Below are 16,916 nucleotides of genomic sequence, written 5' to 3'. Positions count from 1 at the left end.
ATAACATAGGTGAAGAGGATACCAAATACCCCTTTCCAGCCCTTACCTTCCCCCTTCATCCCTTCCCTAACCCCAATCATACCGATTGCCATTGCCAATGTCGTGATGGTGATGGCGATGGCAATCCCGATGCCTCTCAGATCCCAACTTAGCCCCCATAAGTTTGTCAATTTATACGAGAGACAACAAGAAAACCAAAGAGACACACTCACACACAAATAAAATCACTTTAAGCGCAATAAAAAAGATCCGGTGTTAACCATCGACACTGTCCCAGGCACTATCCGACTTTTTTAGTATCCTATAATCTGTCAATTCTTAGAGCAATCCCTTCCTCTTCCCAATCCTTTTCTACAATCTCTTGAATTTAAACAAATGTTCAAAACAGATAACAGATTTGTGTTCTATATTTTAACTTAACAATCGTATAGAACAGATCTGTATAACAGTTTTGTATAAACAACATAAGAGTATAAGATTTCTGTATAACAGTTATATATACACAGGAATAACATTTCTATACTAAAGCTCTGTATAAAACATAGCTTTGCTTTAGAATTATGAAACTCCTGTATAACAGTTTCGTATGCTACTTGTGTATAACACTTTTCTGTCGTTCACTACTTTACTAGCCAAAATATAGTAAAGATTGTCTCAAAAAAAACATCCTTTTGTAGTCCTTTATGTATTTCGATTTAAGCTTACTTCAGCAACCCCATTCACCCCATTGAACAACCGTAATTTAATGGGTATACCGTTAAGCGTGAAACATTTTTAACGCATTCGTATGGTCGGCGATAAAGTATCAGTAAAATAACATGATAAACCCAAGATGATGATGGCAGTCTCAAAGCGAATTATCTTAAGTAGCCCACACCGAAACAAAAAAAAAACAAAAAAAAAAAGCACATAAACCAAAAACAAAACAAAACAAAAACAAAAAAAAATCCAAGATGATTTGATGAAAATGTCTCAATTAAGACATCATCATCATCAATTATTATCGGCATTATCATTATCATCATTTTTGTGTAAGAGAAATACACAAATAGAGAGGGAAATGCTAGTGATGGAGGAGGAGGGGATAGAGGGGGTAAAATGCAATTGCGTGTGAAATTTTCTAAAGTGGCCAGGCGACTATTTTCAACCCCTCAAACAATAGAGAAAATATTTATTTTGCCAATTCATTATTGTGAGCTGTCTAAATATTTATCGAACCTATTGGAAGAAACGCAAAGGAACTATTTGGGGTAGATATTTGGAAATTTCCATAATTCAATTAATACGCCAAAAACCAAACAAAGACCAAAAAACAATAAATAATGACAAGTCGAGCCGAGACGAGAGAAGGAGAGAGCGAGAGAGAGAGATAGAGAAAAAGACGATTGAGAAGAGAATGAAATCAAATGAGAATGAGAAAAGAACCAGAACTATACAAAGAAGAGGCAGCAGCAGTGGCAGTAGCAGCTGCCACAATTCCCTTCAACAAATATACAATAGACGAAGACCAGGCACACTTCCCGAGTGACCTTTTTATACCCTTGCCAAATGGGTATGTTACCTCAATCGGTACCCAATGGTATTCAAATAGATTCATATACAATTTCAGTAAGGAAAGTCGTTTTGATCCTCGCCTAATTGGTTAGGTTAGGTTACATTCTGGAATCGATTAAGGCTATAAGTCAGATGATTATACCTCAGTAATCGTTGGCTTAAATTAGAGTGTGAAAATATTCGACCAAACTACGGCTAAGGGGCTTGGTTTCTTGGTTTTGTTTAATTTTTGGCAGGAGCCACCACATTTCCCTTCCAAAAACAGAGCATGGGGCAAAGAGAACGCCACATGCGCCACGTGCTAAGTCGTTGATCCTGTGGCCCAAGACCAAAAGAAACAGCTGCCAGCTGCAAATATATATGAAGAAGACAAAAAAAAAAAAAAAAAACAACAAGGAGATGACGAAAACGAAACAAGGAGAATTTGTCTGGCTCAGGACCTGCACAGGAACTGGTTAGCACCTGCTTTTCTACGGCTGCTGCTGCTGCTGCTGCTGTTAATGTTGCTTCCCCACTCTGCTCTGCTCTCAATCAGAATGTCACCCAAGCGACATGAATGAGCAGCAACAAGGTGAAGAAAATTCTTTTTCCCTAACCAATTAATGAAGGTATCCAAAAATTAAGAGTGTTTATGTGTGTGTGTGTGTGTGTGGGCCATGACTCATGTTCATGTTAACCCCATGGCCAGTGGTTCGTCCTTTACGTCCTTTGCTCCTTCTTGTTTTAGCACGTGTTAAGCTCTTCTTTTTCTCATTTTTGTTGTTTTTTTTCTTCCTTCCTTAAGGCCCTTTGCAGCTGCCTCAGCCGAAATTGTTCCATATACCTGGTACACCTGCCCATTAGCCAATGATCAATAGCTTTAGGGATGGGGAGGGGATGGGATGGCGAGAGAGAGAGAGTGAGAGAGAGAGAGTCAACTTGGTGTTTGTTCTTCTTCATTCCAATTCACATACGAAAAGCCGCTTTATAATTTGAAAGAACTTATCTTTGACTGCTACCAAAAGGGCCTAACTGCATTTAACAGTTTCAGAGGCAGCTGGCCCAAAGATGAATCAAGCGAATGACATGCAAGGGTTGCCAAATGCAAAAACCAAAAACAAAAAGGGCACAAAAAAACCAACTAAAGTGAAAGAACAAAAATGAGCCAGATATAGATTTAATCTACTTATGAGCCGTACCCCAAATTTCCCTTTTAGAACTCGATTAGCATACTACGGAAACTCTCTTAATCAACATACGTCTTTATTTTCACTTAGTTAGTTAGCTTTCCCCTCCTAATTGGCTTTCTCATATGCGAGGCGGCTAATAGAAATGTCAAAATTAAATCTGTCCTAGAAACGTCTCTTTTTAAAGTGAAGAGAAATAGAAAAATACTATTTCTGTCGCTCTCTTGCCTCTTGCCTACATATATATTTGCCTAGAGAGATGTAAGAGGAGGCAAGGCGGGAAAAGGAGGAGGACTAAGTCAACTACTGGTTGGTTAGGGAGGCGAGTGGGGGGAGGAACTATGGCCAATGCCAATAAACAATAATTCCCATGACTGCCACTAAAAACCGAGACATGCAGAGAGAAAGAGAGAGAGAGAGACTTGGCAGACTATGCCAGACATAGCGACGACGACAACAACAAGAACAACAACAACAACGATGAAAATGAAGATGGAAGTTGGAGACTTGAGGATGAGAAGAAGAAGAAGCTGACGATCCAGACTAGACTTGGTGGTTGAACTACTCAAACAGGTGAGAAGAGATGGGGCAAACTAAAGCTGGTTTTTTTTTTGCCTACTTTGTTGCAATCATCATCGTCATCAGCAGCAACAGCCGCCAGCAACATTTGCTGCTACACACACACACACACACACGATTACGCTTTCCCGAGAGTCTTGGCTGAATCTTAGCCCCGATCTAGAGTTTGATCTTGTCATTAAATGGTAGCTCTGACCAACTCAGCTTACGACAAGTTGCCACCTGGTTGGCTCTTTGCTCTTTAGCAACTTGCTTTGGGTTTTATTTATTGAAATTGTCGGTATCAACATGTTGCCAGCAAGCATGTTGCTACCAGTTTTTCCTCATACACTTCCTAAATCAAATAGTTCACCAATTACCATTTCCTACACGGAATGCTGATGCCCGTCCTTGAGGCCAACTCCTAGTCATAGTAGTAAATAACTTGTTATGGTCAAATATTTCTCTTGGCTAGGTAACCTGCTGCTGCAACTGTTGCTGCCGTTGCTGTTGCTGTTGCTGCTGTTGCTATTGCTGTCAGTGCTTAGTCAAGTTGACAGCCAAGTTGCCTGGAAGCTTTTGCCAGTAAACTGCAAACAGCAACAATTCGCCTTCTTAAATATCTGTCTGTGGTATTTGTTGATAAGCCTTTAGGCCAGACTTGCGAGACTGTAAGATCTGTGAGGACTGAGAGAGAGACTGAGACTGGGGTCTGGTCTGAGATCGTGATGCAGTTCGTCGACTGCTGACTGGCAGCCTGCCAGCCAGCCTAGACTGCACGGCGTCGCCATCGTCATCGTTGTTGTTGTGTGTCCCCCCCTCATGAGTTCTGAACTGAAAAATGTCGCTAGAGTTGCGCTAGTATCGAGTTTGCTTTTGTCTTAGCTTGGTAATTGGTTTAAAATTGCCGCAAATTACCACCCGGCTCTCAAAATGATGTCAGTGAATTATATTAGACACAACATACCATATCTAGGACTTCATACAAAACAAGATCTAAAAAGGCTACAATTTCTACTGCCTTTGAATCTATTATTATTGGTAGAAGTTGCCCATGGGAAACATTTTAGGATAATTTGAACTTAAAATGCAAAAATTAATCAAATTTCACAAAATTTAAAGACAGTTTTAAGCTCCCCAAACCTTAATTATATGCTTGAATCCCTATTCAAAATGAATCCCTATAAATGATAAATATGTTAAGTACACTATCTATTTTGCTCAAGTGTAACGAAGAGCCCAAAAACATTTATATACAAAGGAAATGAAGGAGAAACAAAAACAGAATCAAAATCAGTTTTAACCAAACCGAGCAAGATGCCACCTCAAAGCCAATTGCCCACACACGCGCTTGGCCAAAACTCTCCCTTCATCGCCGCCCCAACCGCCACTCCTTTTGGCCTGGCTCCAGCTTTAGTTCAGTTTCAAGGAGCGGCGACTGAAGAGAGGGGGGGGTAGCAGACAGAGGAAGAGAGAGAGAGAGAGAAAGAGATCACATAACAATCTCCAGCGTCACGTTAAAGATTTCACTTGAAGCTCGCGAAAAATCACCTGATGACTAAATTAAAGTGGCGCTGCTCCACAACTGCCTCCAACTACTCTTCCTGCTGCTGCTCCACCTCCTCCATGTCCACCTCCTCATCCTTTAGCATTCACTCGCCTGCTCTCTGTGCCCCTCTTCTACAGCTTGTGAACTAATTTCGTAAATTTTTCAACTTGCTCTCATTCCTTGAACAATGTTTTTTTTTCTTTTCGTTTTTTCGCTTTTTTTTTTTTTTTTTGGACAGACATTGCTCTCACACACACGTGAATTTTTAATGAATTCCAATAAGGGGCGAGCAGCACAGAGGCGCAGTGGCACTAGCGGCACGGCACACCGGCGGCGGCGGTAACCGACCAGGCGGACCGGAGGGATCGGAGCGAAAAACGCGGTGTGCGGTCGCCTTCTCATGGTTTTTGGCCAAGCCAAGCCAAGCCAAGCCGAGGCGAGGCGAGCCAATTGCAGCCTAAAACGGGCGGCCGGCCGGTTACTTCACTTAACTTGCTGCGACGTCTGCGCGATTTGGTTAGTTAGTTGGACACACAAGCCAAGCCAACAGTCGAACTCCACTGGCGATCAACTCCTCGAACTCCACCGCACCGCATCGAAGAGTCGAAGAGCAAGTCAAAAGTTGCGCTTGCATTTTGTGCGCCTTGTTAAGAATTTCATTAAAAATGAAGACCTGAGACCCAGAGAAGAAGAATGTATCTGTATCTCTGTATTCAGCTCGTTGTATACCTACCGAAAAAAAAAAAAACCAAAAACAAAAAAATGTAGTTGTTGTCGCTCTTTTTGTTAACTTGCCACCGTGTAGGCTGCGCCACAGCCTTAGCCTCAGCCTCAGCTTGCATATCTTCAAGACAATCAACGGCATCAGCAGCAGCAGCAACAACTCCTTAACTTGATCTTGGAGCGCCACTCCAGCAGCAGCAGCAGCAGCAGCAGCAACTACGTTTTTGGGTGCAACGAAACATTTTTAATTGGTTTTGTTTCATTTGCCGCAGTAGAAGCCAATGAAGAAGAAGAAGAAGAAGAAGCAGATGATGAAGTCGACGAAAACGACCGACCGACCAAAAGACAGACCAACGAAGAAGAAGAAGAAGCCAATGCAGAGTCGTCCCCGCCAAAGTGGCTAGCATTGTCTCTGCCTTAAATGAAACTCAAACTCAACTCAAGGTTGACTGGACCAAGTTTTCCCTAAAGACCACAGATCGATCAACCAAAAGATTGAAAACTCAATATAGCACGGGAGGTACAAAAGGCAAACAGGAGCGGTTTACCCGACATCAGGGCCACCCACCCACCACCATCACCTTAACTTCAAAAAGCCATTCAATTGGCAATTATTTCCCCCTTCCAAATGATAATTGGAACAACAAAATATTCTTTCTATTCACTTTTGCATGCAATTCATATTATATGTAGGTTTCCCTTGGTATATGGAAAGGAACCCTTCAGCCACCTGTTAACCGTCCTTGGGCAAAAGGTACTGGCCAGACACGCAAAACGTTCACCAAGTCAAATCCCAAAATTGGCAATTTATCCTTTATGAACTTACAAAATAGCCGCCGTTTATACCAAAACAAGTTAATTCGTCCGGGAGTCAGTCGCAGTGGCAGTCCCCAGTTTGAGTCCCAGTCCCAGTCCCAGTCCCAGAGAGAGGGAGTGAGAGAGACCTACCTACCGATCATGATGATGTGGATGGATGACGATGATGACGAAGGGCCGCCAACCAAAACAATGAAGCCAACAGACAAACAGAAGGCAGACGAATTGCCTGCAAAGGTTGGACAAGGATGAGCATGGAGGAGTGTACCAAAAGGAGGAGCATCAGGAGGACCAGAGGGTCATGGGGGGAGCGAGTTGGTTTTGTCGGCGGTTTCGTTTTAAAGACACAAACCGAAAATGCAACGCTCTGTGTGTGTGTGTGTGTTTGTGTGTTTGTGTGTTGGAAGCCAGACAACTATGCCTTTAAATAGATGTGTCCCAAGTCCAAGTTTAGACAATAAAGCCATAATTGTGCATAAGTGAGGAACGACGAGTGAGAGAGAGACAGAAATACAAAAAAATAACAGAGCTGGAGGTGGAGAGTAGAGTGTGGTGGAGTGCATATTTCTTTACCTATAGATATATGTAGGTATATTTATATATATTTGGCTGAGAAATCCAAAGAGTTCCCACACAGCCTACAAAAATTGCATTTACCACTGGTGGCGGCGGTGCTGTTCCTGCTGCTGCTGATGGTGGGCACATATTCATCCAATGTTAGATGACACCAAATAATACTTCCTCCGCTATAATTCGGTTGAATCTTTCGATCTATTTCTCAGTCAAAGCTTTTCTTTGTTGAATGAAGTAAGTAAGTCGTCTCGCCGACTTGAATATACCATACACCAGGTGAAACAAATGCATGTCTATTAAATTGTTTTAACATATGCTATCTCGCACTCTGGCGCCGCCACTAGCCAACGGCCAATTCTGCCCTTATGGATCGCGTAGCAAAATACGTTCATACGTATATTTTGCATGTTTCTAGTCCGATTTCAATCAAATTTGGTAGTTTGATAGAAATAGATAAGATTTATTAGTCTGACAAATTTAATCGCGATGGTCAAAAAATTGCAAGAGCCAATCAGTTTTTTCTAAATTATGGAAGTGGGCGTGGCAACATATTAAAATATATGTATAATATACATACTAAATTTGGTGAGTTTAGCTTTGTTAGTTTTCAAGAAAATCAGTTTTGTTTAATTTTCGGGGGCGGAAATGGGCGTGGCAAAATTTTTAAATAGTCAATATCTGCGCGTCTATTAAGCTAACTTACATACCAAATTTAATGTCGGTAGCTTACATAGTTTTTAAGAAAATCTGTTTTTTGTGAATTCCGGGGGCGGAAGGGGGCGTGGCAAAAATTTGAAACAAACTCGATAACTGTACATACTACACGAGACTGCATACCAGGCTCTAGCTCTTAAAGTCTCCGAGATCTAGGTGTTCATACGGACGGACGGACGGACGGACAGACGCACGGACGAACGGACATGGCTAGATCGACTCGGTTGTTGATCCTGATCAAAAATATATATACTTTGTGGGGTCGGAGATGCTTCCTTCTGCCTGTTACATACATTTTGGCGACTTTAATATACCATTTCACCCTATGAGTGTATGGTATAAAAAGAAAGTAAAGGAGAACTTTACATTGGATTGTATTAAAACTCAGGATAATAAGGGACAAAAGGTGTCCAGACTACCAAGAAGAAAGAAATTGAAGGTAATTCACTCGGCTAATTTGTGGGGAAGCTCAAAAAGTTGTCCATTAATATCCTTTCCCTCATCTTTTTCAGTTTCTATGTTTCTATTTAATTACTTGATGAGTTTTTATACTCATTGTCATTAGGACAATATAATGTCCTCCTACTTAAAAGTAATTTCGTTCATCTTGTTAGTTTAGTTCTAATTATATAAATTAGTTAAGGCAAAAAAAAATGGTAACAAATTTCTTAACATTTTCCATTAGGCAGTTTCTCGCCTTCAATTTATCTGATTTTAGTTGCAGGGCGTCAAATTCTGTCTGAGTCTGAGTCTGGAACTATCAAGTTTGTATTATCTCTCATAGTATATAGTATCTCCTGGTCGACTGCACTTGGCCCATTCAGTTACGAAACACTTTTCTACCCCTTTCTGTCTGTCTGTGGTCTGGTTTGGTCTGCATGTCATCATGATTTTTCTGCAAAAATCATATAAAAAGTATCTTTATGTGTGTTAGTCTCTTGGTGGTAGTTGTAGATGATGATTCGACCCGACCATACCCCTCCACCTCTATCACCTGAGAGGAGTCAGAGACGGAGACACTTGCCTGTGGCTAATTGCACAAATCTGTTAAAGGCGAACTACGAAAAACCCAAGTTGATGATGATCAGGCACAGAAACAGAAACACAGAGACAGACATCGTCATAGTCATAGCAAGTTGGAGTTGGAGTTGGAGTTGGAGTCGTCTTGGTTGTGGCGGTGCCACACGAAAGCGCCAAAAAGGCAGGCAGACAACTATGAGTAGACAGTCCTCAGTATCCCAAATAAGACACACTTCACTTCACCTCACTTCCCCTTGCCGACATTCATTCATTCTGATTCTCATTCCCAATTCCAATTGCAGTTGCAGTTGCAGTTGCCATTCGGGCTAGTTGCAGCCTATGATAATGTATATTTTATGAGTTAATTCCGTCGACATCGTCATTGTCCAGAGATCGCGTGTGCTTGGCAGTTATATGTACATATAGTAAAGAGCCAAAGACTGAGAGCTAGAGATAGAGCCTTAGCCTGTCTCTCTCTCTCTCACTCTGCCCTTGCTCATAATTTCTTACTCCTTCTACTTATTGTAACCCCTCCTGCCAGGCGCTCATCACGCTTCACAAATTCGCAGCTTGGGCACCAACCAATCCACACCGCACGTCACTTTCCTCCCATCTTTCTCAATGTCTCTTCACTCTTTCTCGCTCACTTCATAATTCTCAGCCCTGGCCATGGGATTCTACTCTAACAAGGCTTGTCTCTGCGGCAGCTTTGTTGTGGTCTGTTTTCCCTTATACCTTACATTAAAGGGTATATTTGACATTTGACAAAATTTGGAAATTTGATCGATAAAGATTTTTCTGATAGAGATAATTTTATGTCTAATTGCCTGACATAGAGTTCACCATAAAGGCAAGAAACCTGAATTGTTAGAGTAATATTTATCATCAGAGATAATCCTTTTAGATTCTATCCAATCTGAATTTGGAAATGTATACGTTAAGGGTATTCAAGGGTAGTTTAAGTTGTCATACTTAGCCTAACTTTCCTTCTGTTCGTTTTTATTTTTGTAGTTTTGGTTTTGATTTTTTGTTTTTTGTCTGGCCATTTCGTTTCGCTTTCGGATGTGGCAGTATATATATATATGTATGTACATATGTGTGTGTGTGTGTGTGAATCTTGACTCCGACTCCAACTTTGACTGTGACTCCAACAACTCCTCCAATTCGCACTTTGGTTAAATTAGTTGCGGTCTGGGAAGTTTGGCCACCATAATTTCCCGTGGCGTTTGCCCCAAACCGACAGCGGCAACAGCAACAGCAACAACTCCACTTAACAAGCCGACAGACGCCGCTGTTTTGCCGCCTGCATCAACGCCATCACCATCACCATCAGCATCAGCATCGCCTTCGCCAACGTCAACTCCATATCTTGCCTATGCCAGCAGCAGCAGATCTTCATCACGTTCTACAGGCAGCAACACCGAAAATTGCAGCAGCAGCAGCGGCAGCAGCAGCGGCAGCAACGGCTAAAGGATTAACCTCAAAAATTTTGCAGCTTTCTGCTGCTTTGGCGGTATTTGGCTTTCAACGCTTAATTGGTTGTGAAATCATCATTATCACATGGAAGAAGTGGATGGAGAGGATGCAAGATGGGTAGAGATGGCGTTGGTGTGTTGCCTGCAACTTCATCTCCGATTTGTTGCCTGTTGTTGTTGCCTGATGATTGTTTATTAAGCAGCGCCAGCGCCGACAAGTCCTGGGCTATATAATTTGCTCATGATTCATTTATGATTGAGTTGGACTTGGACTTGTTGTTTATCTTAAGCCCGTCAGCGATTGTCGGCAACAACTGATCAACAGCAAAAGCAACAGCAGCAGCAGCAGCAGCAACGGTTGCCGTAGCAGATGTCTATACCACAACGATCAACAGACAATCGTCTGCTGTCTGTGAGGCAAATTATAGGCCAAGACCACCAAAGCGTTAACTGAAAATATTTAGCGAGTTTGTTTCTGTTTGATTTCCAGGAAGCGCCGTATGCCAGGCACAGAGACGACGACGATGACGACGACGACGACTTCAGTCCCATTCAGTGCTGCTCTTTAATTAAGCTCACAAAAACCGACACCACTAGAGCAATAACCACCGCAGCGACATCCAAGCAGCAGGAAGTTTAATCCGAACACCTTAACCTTAGGAAAACTCAGCCAAGCGTTGACATGACTAGCAAGACTATTTTCCTCCTCCAACTGGCAATCCATATCCTCCTCATCAGCCTACGCCCCCCCTCCCCACCAGTTGAAAATGCCATAAATGACACAACAGGGGAGGCTGACCAAAATGGTTTTAGTCCCTTCCATCCCACCTCCCTCAAAAAAAAAACCAAAACATCTTCAACTTGCCCAAACATTAATCATAAATTACCAGATCGTTGAGTTTGGCAATGTTCAAAAAAATATGAAGAGAGAGAGAAAGAACGAGAGAAAGAAAGGGAGGGAGACAAAGAAAAAAACAGACAGAGAAACGGACAGAAAGACAGAGACAGACTGGCAGACTGGCAGACTGGCAGACAGTAAGAAGAGCCTGAGAGACGCCCCAACGTGTGGCTGAGGTGTTTATAAATTTTTGCCCAAGCGCCAGAGAAATGATCATCTTCATCATCTTCCAACAAGCCAGAAAGCAAGCAGCAGGCAGCAGGCAGGCAGGCAACAACGACAGGGGAAAGGGAAAAAATGTGAGATATGGCAGCAGCAGGCCAAGGTTATAATTGGCCTTAGATCGTAAAAAAAGAAAGAAAGAAAGAAAGAAAAAAAAAAGCAACCTCAGCGAGCTGAGACCAAGTTTTGAGGCCAAAGGAGGCGGCAACCCAAAAGAAGGCCTAGACCTGGCACTTGGTTAAAGGAGGAGTAGTAATAGTAGTGGGAGGAGGAGAAGGAGGAGGAGATGCTCAACACTCGATGATGCTCGGCTCGATGCTCGTTCCGCACGTGCTTAACCTCTGACTTTGTTTTGGCAAGAAGCTGTAAGTAGCCTGGACGATTAGCTGCGGTTAGTTATATTTATACCGGGAACTCTGCTCAGAGAAAACGGCCAAGAGAGACGGGGAGATAAGGAGAGAGAGGGAGATGGCGAGTTAATGCCGCTTGTTGTTTATGAGCCGCCTCAGGCACGCCCTTCTCGTCTCCTTTGATGATGTGTGAGATGCTAAAGTTAGAGTAGGAAAAGGCTTTGGACCAGGAGCCAGAGATGAAGCTGCAGCTACATCACCTTGGCCTGGCAGCTTACAAATTGTAATTGAAGATCAGATCATAGCCTTATTTTACACACCTTCAGGCTTAGTACAATTGATTGAACGTAAGTGTTGGGAAAAAACTGCAACAATCCTTGGACATTTCACTCCATAACTAATGGACATATATTTACTCACGAAAACTTTCCGTTTGTTTAGTAAACTTTCAATTTAGTGAATGAGTCCTGTAAAAAATGGCATTGTATTCAAATGGAATTCAATTTATTGGATTTCATGTTGACAACGTGTCATTATAGATTTTCCATGTCACTGAACTCCAATTTGAACGCCAACGCAGAGCGCTCCAAGAAGGATTTTAAGGAAATGCTGCAAAGCGACGACGGCAGCATTGGGAGGACAATGCAATCAATTTCGCAAGTCGTTGACAGGAGCAGCGGACCAAGCAGAGTTAGTAGTAGTAGTAGTAGTCATGGCGCAGTGCCCACCACCAGCATCAACAAGACAGAACTAGCCAATGTCCTTTGCCTTTTGGCTCAGCGCCAAGCATATTTACTGCATTTTGAGGACAGCTCATAAAATAGCAGAGTGCCGCCTTTAATTGCTTTCTCTCTTTTTCCAGCCACTGTCACTTGTCATCAACATCGACATCGAACTCGAAACATTCTTTTAATATTCTTTTAATTCTTTGTCTCTCTCTCTCTCTCTCCTTTCAAAGGAGACAATTTCAATCTGCTGCCATTTCATAAATACGCAAATTTCGCTCCGCAAAATATTTTGCCAAGACATTTCCATTTATTTTTTCAATTCGCCTTCCTCAACCTCAACGACCAAGGGAAAAATCACTGAACTCTCTGAATCTCTGAACACTCTCGGCAGAACAAGGATAACTGGCGACAGTGATTCTACGTGTGTGTGTATGTGTGTGTGTACCATCAGCATTCAAGAATTGTGGCGCCCAAAAACTACTAAAACTAAAGTTTGCATTTTGTGTATTTATTTCCTGTCGCTTTTGGCCCAGTCCCCTAACCAAAATAAAAGGGAATGGCACACAAATTTAGTTTTCTTCATATATTTCGGGGGGCCGAAACAGGTTGATGTTACCCATAAACAACAATTGCTACATTTTATGAGTCAAGTATGTAAAACTTTTAAGGATTGAGAATAGAGTTTAAGGACAATCAATGAAAGAGGAGACTTTCTTGGCTTAGTCTAGACTGTAGACCTGAATGCAATCAGATCTAAAATATAAATTTTATATTTAATCCTTTTCCTTTAACTTAGGCTTTCAGAATTTCGGCTTATGCATTCAAAAACAATTTGATTCGTAATTACGTTAACTAAATTCTTCAATATTGAAGTGAATTTCAAATTTAAATTCGATTAACATTTGCCAAAGGGAATCAACGGTTTTTAAAATGATATCGATTCAATTAAGTGGCAACATGCTATCGACTTCTGACATCTGGCAGCCTGTAAAAAATATACGACTCTGGCCACAATAGACCCGGGTCTGCTTTAAAAAAAATTTACGTTTTTCAAAAAAGCTATCAAAAGAATTAGTGATTGTAACCATTTAAAATGTCGACAGCTCAGGCTAGCAAAAATTGTATCACACTCAAAGGATCTGCTCAGATTATAGTAGAGTATCTAAGTAAGTAGACTCCGCAAGTCACAACAACAAGCAACAGGCTCTGACATATGCAAGAGAGAGAAGGATATAGCCAATGCCCGCGTTAATCGGCGTCTTATTTATTTTTGGTTTAATTTCATAAAGAATATGGCATAAATTCAATATTATTTCAACGTGGAATCTATCCAGCGGAGAATTTTAGTACTTCTCAACAATATGGTTTAACGATTCTCATGTCAAAAGATGAAAAAATCATAACATTCTTACAAAATGTTTTAACCCAAACAGAAGGTAAAATATCCCCCCCACTTGTTTTCGCTCGCCCCTTTTTATCCAACTGTTGTGTTTCATTGCATCGCAGAATGGCTATCCAAGAACATGACCAATAAAATCTCCATGGTGATCACCAATGCCCATACCAAAGAGGTGCTCGAATGTTGGGAGTTCAAAATGCAAGCCGAACTGGGCGATGGTAAGGATTCATCTGGTGATCCAATGAAAACAACCTCGTCGAAGGAATTAGCACGCATTCAAAATGAAATTCGTGATGTTATGCGCCAGATATCAGCTACAGTTAGCTATTTGCCATTACTCGATTGTATTTGCGCCTTCGATGTGATGATCCATACACTGGAGAACACGGAGATACCCAAGGAGTGGGATGAAACCGGCGAAGTGTCCATACAAAATGCTCAAGCTGTTAAATTGCGCTCCTTCTCAACCGGTCTGCACAAAGTGGAGACCGTGGTCAATTATAAAATGACCTCTTAAACTAGCTGAAAATATCATTTTAATATACTTATATATAAATATTTATTCCATTATGTTTTTACAATAAAATAAAAAAAAAGGCAGTTTAAATTTTATAACTACTTGAAAAACTTAAGAAATTTCTCTCTATTCGCATTATTCGATTTCTATTGGAGGAAATGTTGATTACGATTTTGGTTTACACTTGGAAATAGAAAGGAATTCGACCTGTATTTTATTTTTCGACTAATTACTCTTTCACATTTGACTTGGAAACTGTAACAAAGTGTCCAACGAATTTGATGGAATACAGAAACTTCGTCATATCTGGCGGTAGCCTAAACAATTTATATTTCAATATCATTAAAAATGATTTGACAGAATCGGTCTTTATATACCATAAACCAATTCTATAAAAGACAAACACTTGTTTTTTGATTGGTTTAGGGAAACTTCATTCAATCACTGAACTTTTGTAGAAAAATTCAGTTTACTACTATTTTAACTTCCAAACAGTACGATCCTCTTTGAGATTTATCACATTCAGCATTCAGTAACTCTGATCCGATACTGGGGCATTGTGAATTGCTTTTGTGATTCATTTTATTTACAATTAAAATAGTTGATTAAGTTTATAGGATATATGTATGTAGTATAACAACATGTTTTAAAGAGTTTTCTTTGCATTTGCATAAAAGCCAGTTCTAAGTTTTGGTAAGTTTTGCGACGCGTTGGGATACCACCAAATCAAATGCCATCTGAAGAGAAAAGGGAGAGAATATACGAAACGAATGTTAATAGTAGAAATAAATAGGTTTTTTTGTTTGTTGGTTGTGATTGTTTAAGAAAGAGAGAGTTAGGCTAGTAAGGTTTATGTAGGTTTTTGGTATTGGGGTTTAGGATTTGAGAGTTTTGAGTGGTTAGGTGGTCATCGTCTTCATAGACATCATCAGCACACACTACCTATCCTAAGCAGCGCTTAGTTGTCAAGTCTCAATTGTGGTTGTCTTCGTCTTCATCATCATCATCTTCATCTTATTCCCTCTCTCTAATTAATCTCTAGTCTGTACCAAAATATTTCTGTCCGAAATGATTGGGCGCCACCGGATGCAGTTCCGATGTCAATATCTTCAATTTAGGAAAGGCATTAACCACAGTACGAGCCGCCGCTGGTGTACAAAAGAGATTGGACAAGATGATGCACTTCTCAGGCACGCCATGTTCGCGTAAAACATTGACTGCCTGTAGAACAGTATTTCCAGTGGACATAATGGGATACATAAGCAGCACCTGGCGACTGCCAATGTCATCGGGGAAACGGGCATACACAACACGAGCCTCGTGTGTATTCGCATCGGACTCGACCAAAATTTTGCCTATCCTTATCGAGCGGCAACAATCGCGTAATCCCTGTTCCATAGCCTCGCCGGAACGTATGATTGAAACTCCACAATTGCCGGACCGATATTTCAGGCCTTCGTATATAGCACCCGTAGGGGTTTCTACATCACAATCGGTGTAGGGTAGCTGATTGAGAGATTCTTCTATAACCAGACGTATCAGACGATCCGCATAAAATTTAAAATCGCTGCGGGTGGTATTCCTAAAAAAAACAACAACCAAATCAAAAATGAATTAGAACAACTCGATAATAGTGGACCTCGTTGATATTATTACTTGTCTCTCAGTATAGTTAGTAGTTCGGCCACCTGTGAGTTGCATTCCAGGAGTTTCAAAGTGCTTCCATATTCCTCCAGAATTTCTTCTGCTGTGGCAGCTCCAACAATTGCATGCGTGGGCGTTCTGAGGCCAAGACTCTGCTCTGTCTGTGGTTGTTCTTGCTGTTGTTGTTGTTGCTGCTGCTGCTGTTGCTGCTCTGGCGCACCAGCGTCTTCTTCCGGCTGAGTGCCATTGCTGCTAGGGGAACCGGTGCACATCCTACCTTAGTCTAATGTATATTCCTTTTAGATTAATTAAATTGCAATGCTGTTGCAATTAATTAAATTTAACTCTTTTTACAGCGCGTGCCTGGCAAAAATGTCTTAGAGATGTGCCATTTATTATTAAAAGCATCGATAAATAGCTAAATTTAGCTTTTACCGCAAGTGGTGGTGTTGTAAAATGGCAGAATTATTCTTGATCAACCGGTAAATTTTAAAAATCCGTTTGCAGCATTGTGAAATGCAGAACTAACTTACTAGTAATAATAACGATTTTATTATTATTTTATCATTAGCAATAAAAGTAATTTCACTTGGAATTGAAAGTTTTGATAAATCTATGCAAACAATGTGACAAAGTGGGAATCCTTGAAGATCATACTGCTCTGCTGTATGAAATTATTGTTCATACAGTTTCTAAAAGTATGGATCAAAGAATCATTGTGGCGCAAACCTAAATTTTGCCTTTTTTCGATTTTTTATTATACAATGCAAATTACTTAATATAAACTTAATATTGCACAAAACTTAAGAATTAAGTAAAATTTCTTTTGAAACATAAGGAATAAATGCAATTCGTTGGAAGTAGCAGTTGTGTAAAAGCGCGCGTCCGTTCACTGTAGAGATGGGGATGGGGAAACTCATCGATAGATCTTTATAACTGCGTCAATAACGATAACGTTGCTCGATAATGTCGATAGCGATAGTTTCGCCCCGACGACGTCGATAACTTTG

The 16,916-nt window shown here is 40.9% G+C and overlaps 2 protein-coding genes across 3 annotated transcripts; one reads left to right on the top strand and one right to left on the bottom strand.

Annotated features, from left to right (window-relative positions):
- The first annotated feature begins 13,332 nt into the window (after positions 1 to 13,332).
- Positions 13,333 to 14,324, top strand: LOC6638933 (mitotic spindle assembly checkpoint protein MAD2A). Its single transcript, XM_002062396.3, has 3 exons — positions 13,333 to 13,512; positions 13,636 to 13,782; positions 13,853 to 14,324. The coding sequence occupies exons 1-3, from the start codon at positions 13,440 to 13,442 to the stop codon at positions 14,260 to 14,262; spliced, it is 630 nt and encodes a 209-aa protein (XP_002062432.1). The 5' UTR covers positions 13,333 to 13,439; the 3' UTR covers positions 14,263 to 14,324.
- A 440-nt stretch (positions 14,325 to 14,764) lies between these two features.
- On the bottom strand, positions 14,765 to 16,308 carry LOC6638934 (uracil phosphoribosyltransferase homolog). Of its 2 annotated transcripts, none has more exons than XR_002724313.2 (3): positions 15,919 to 16,307; positions 15,205 to 15,844; positions 14,765 to 14,999 (listed from the first exon to the last, which is right to left on the bottom strand). XR_002724313.2 is itself a non-coding variant. In XM_002062397.4 (3 exons), the coding sequence occupies exons 1-3, from the start codon at positions 16,176 to 16,178 to the stop codon at positions 14,989 to 14,991; spliced, it is 804 nt and encodes a 267-aa protein (XP_002062433.2). In that variant the 5' UTR covers positions 16,179 to 16,308; the 3' UTR covers positions 14,765 to 14,988. The 2 variants fall into 2 exon arrangements, 1 of the variants encoding a protein (XP_002062433.2); XM_002062397.4 differs by having other exon boundaries at positions 15,312 to 15,844; positions 15,919 to 16,308.
- Positions 16,309 to 16,916: the final 608 nt, after the last annotated feature.

The sequence above is a fragment of the Drosophila willistoni genome (assembly GCF_018902025.1).
Source record: "Drosophila willistoni isolate 14030-0811.24 chromosome XR unlocalized genomic scaffold, UCI_dwil_1.1 Seg144, whole genome shotgun sequence".
Lineage (NCBI taxonomy): Eukaryota > Metazoa > Arthropoda > Insecta > Diptera > Drosophilidae > Drosophila > Drosophila willistoni.
Note: the sequence above shows the minus strand (reverse complement) of the source record. Positions and strands in the feature narration are given on the sequence as shown.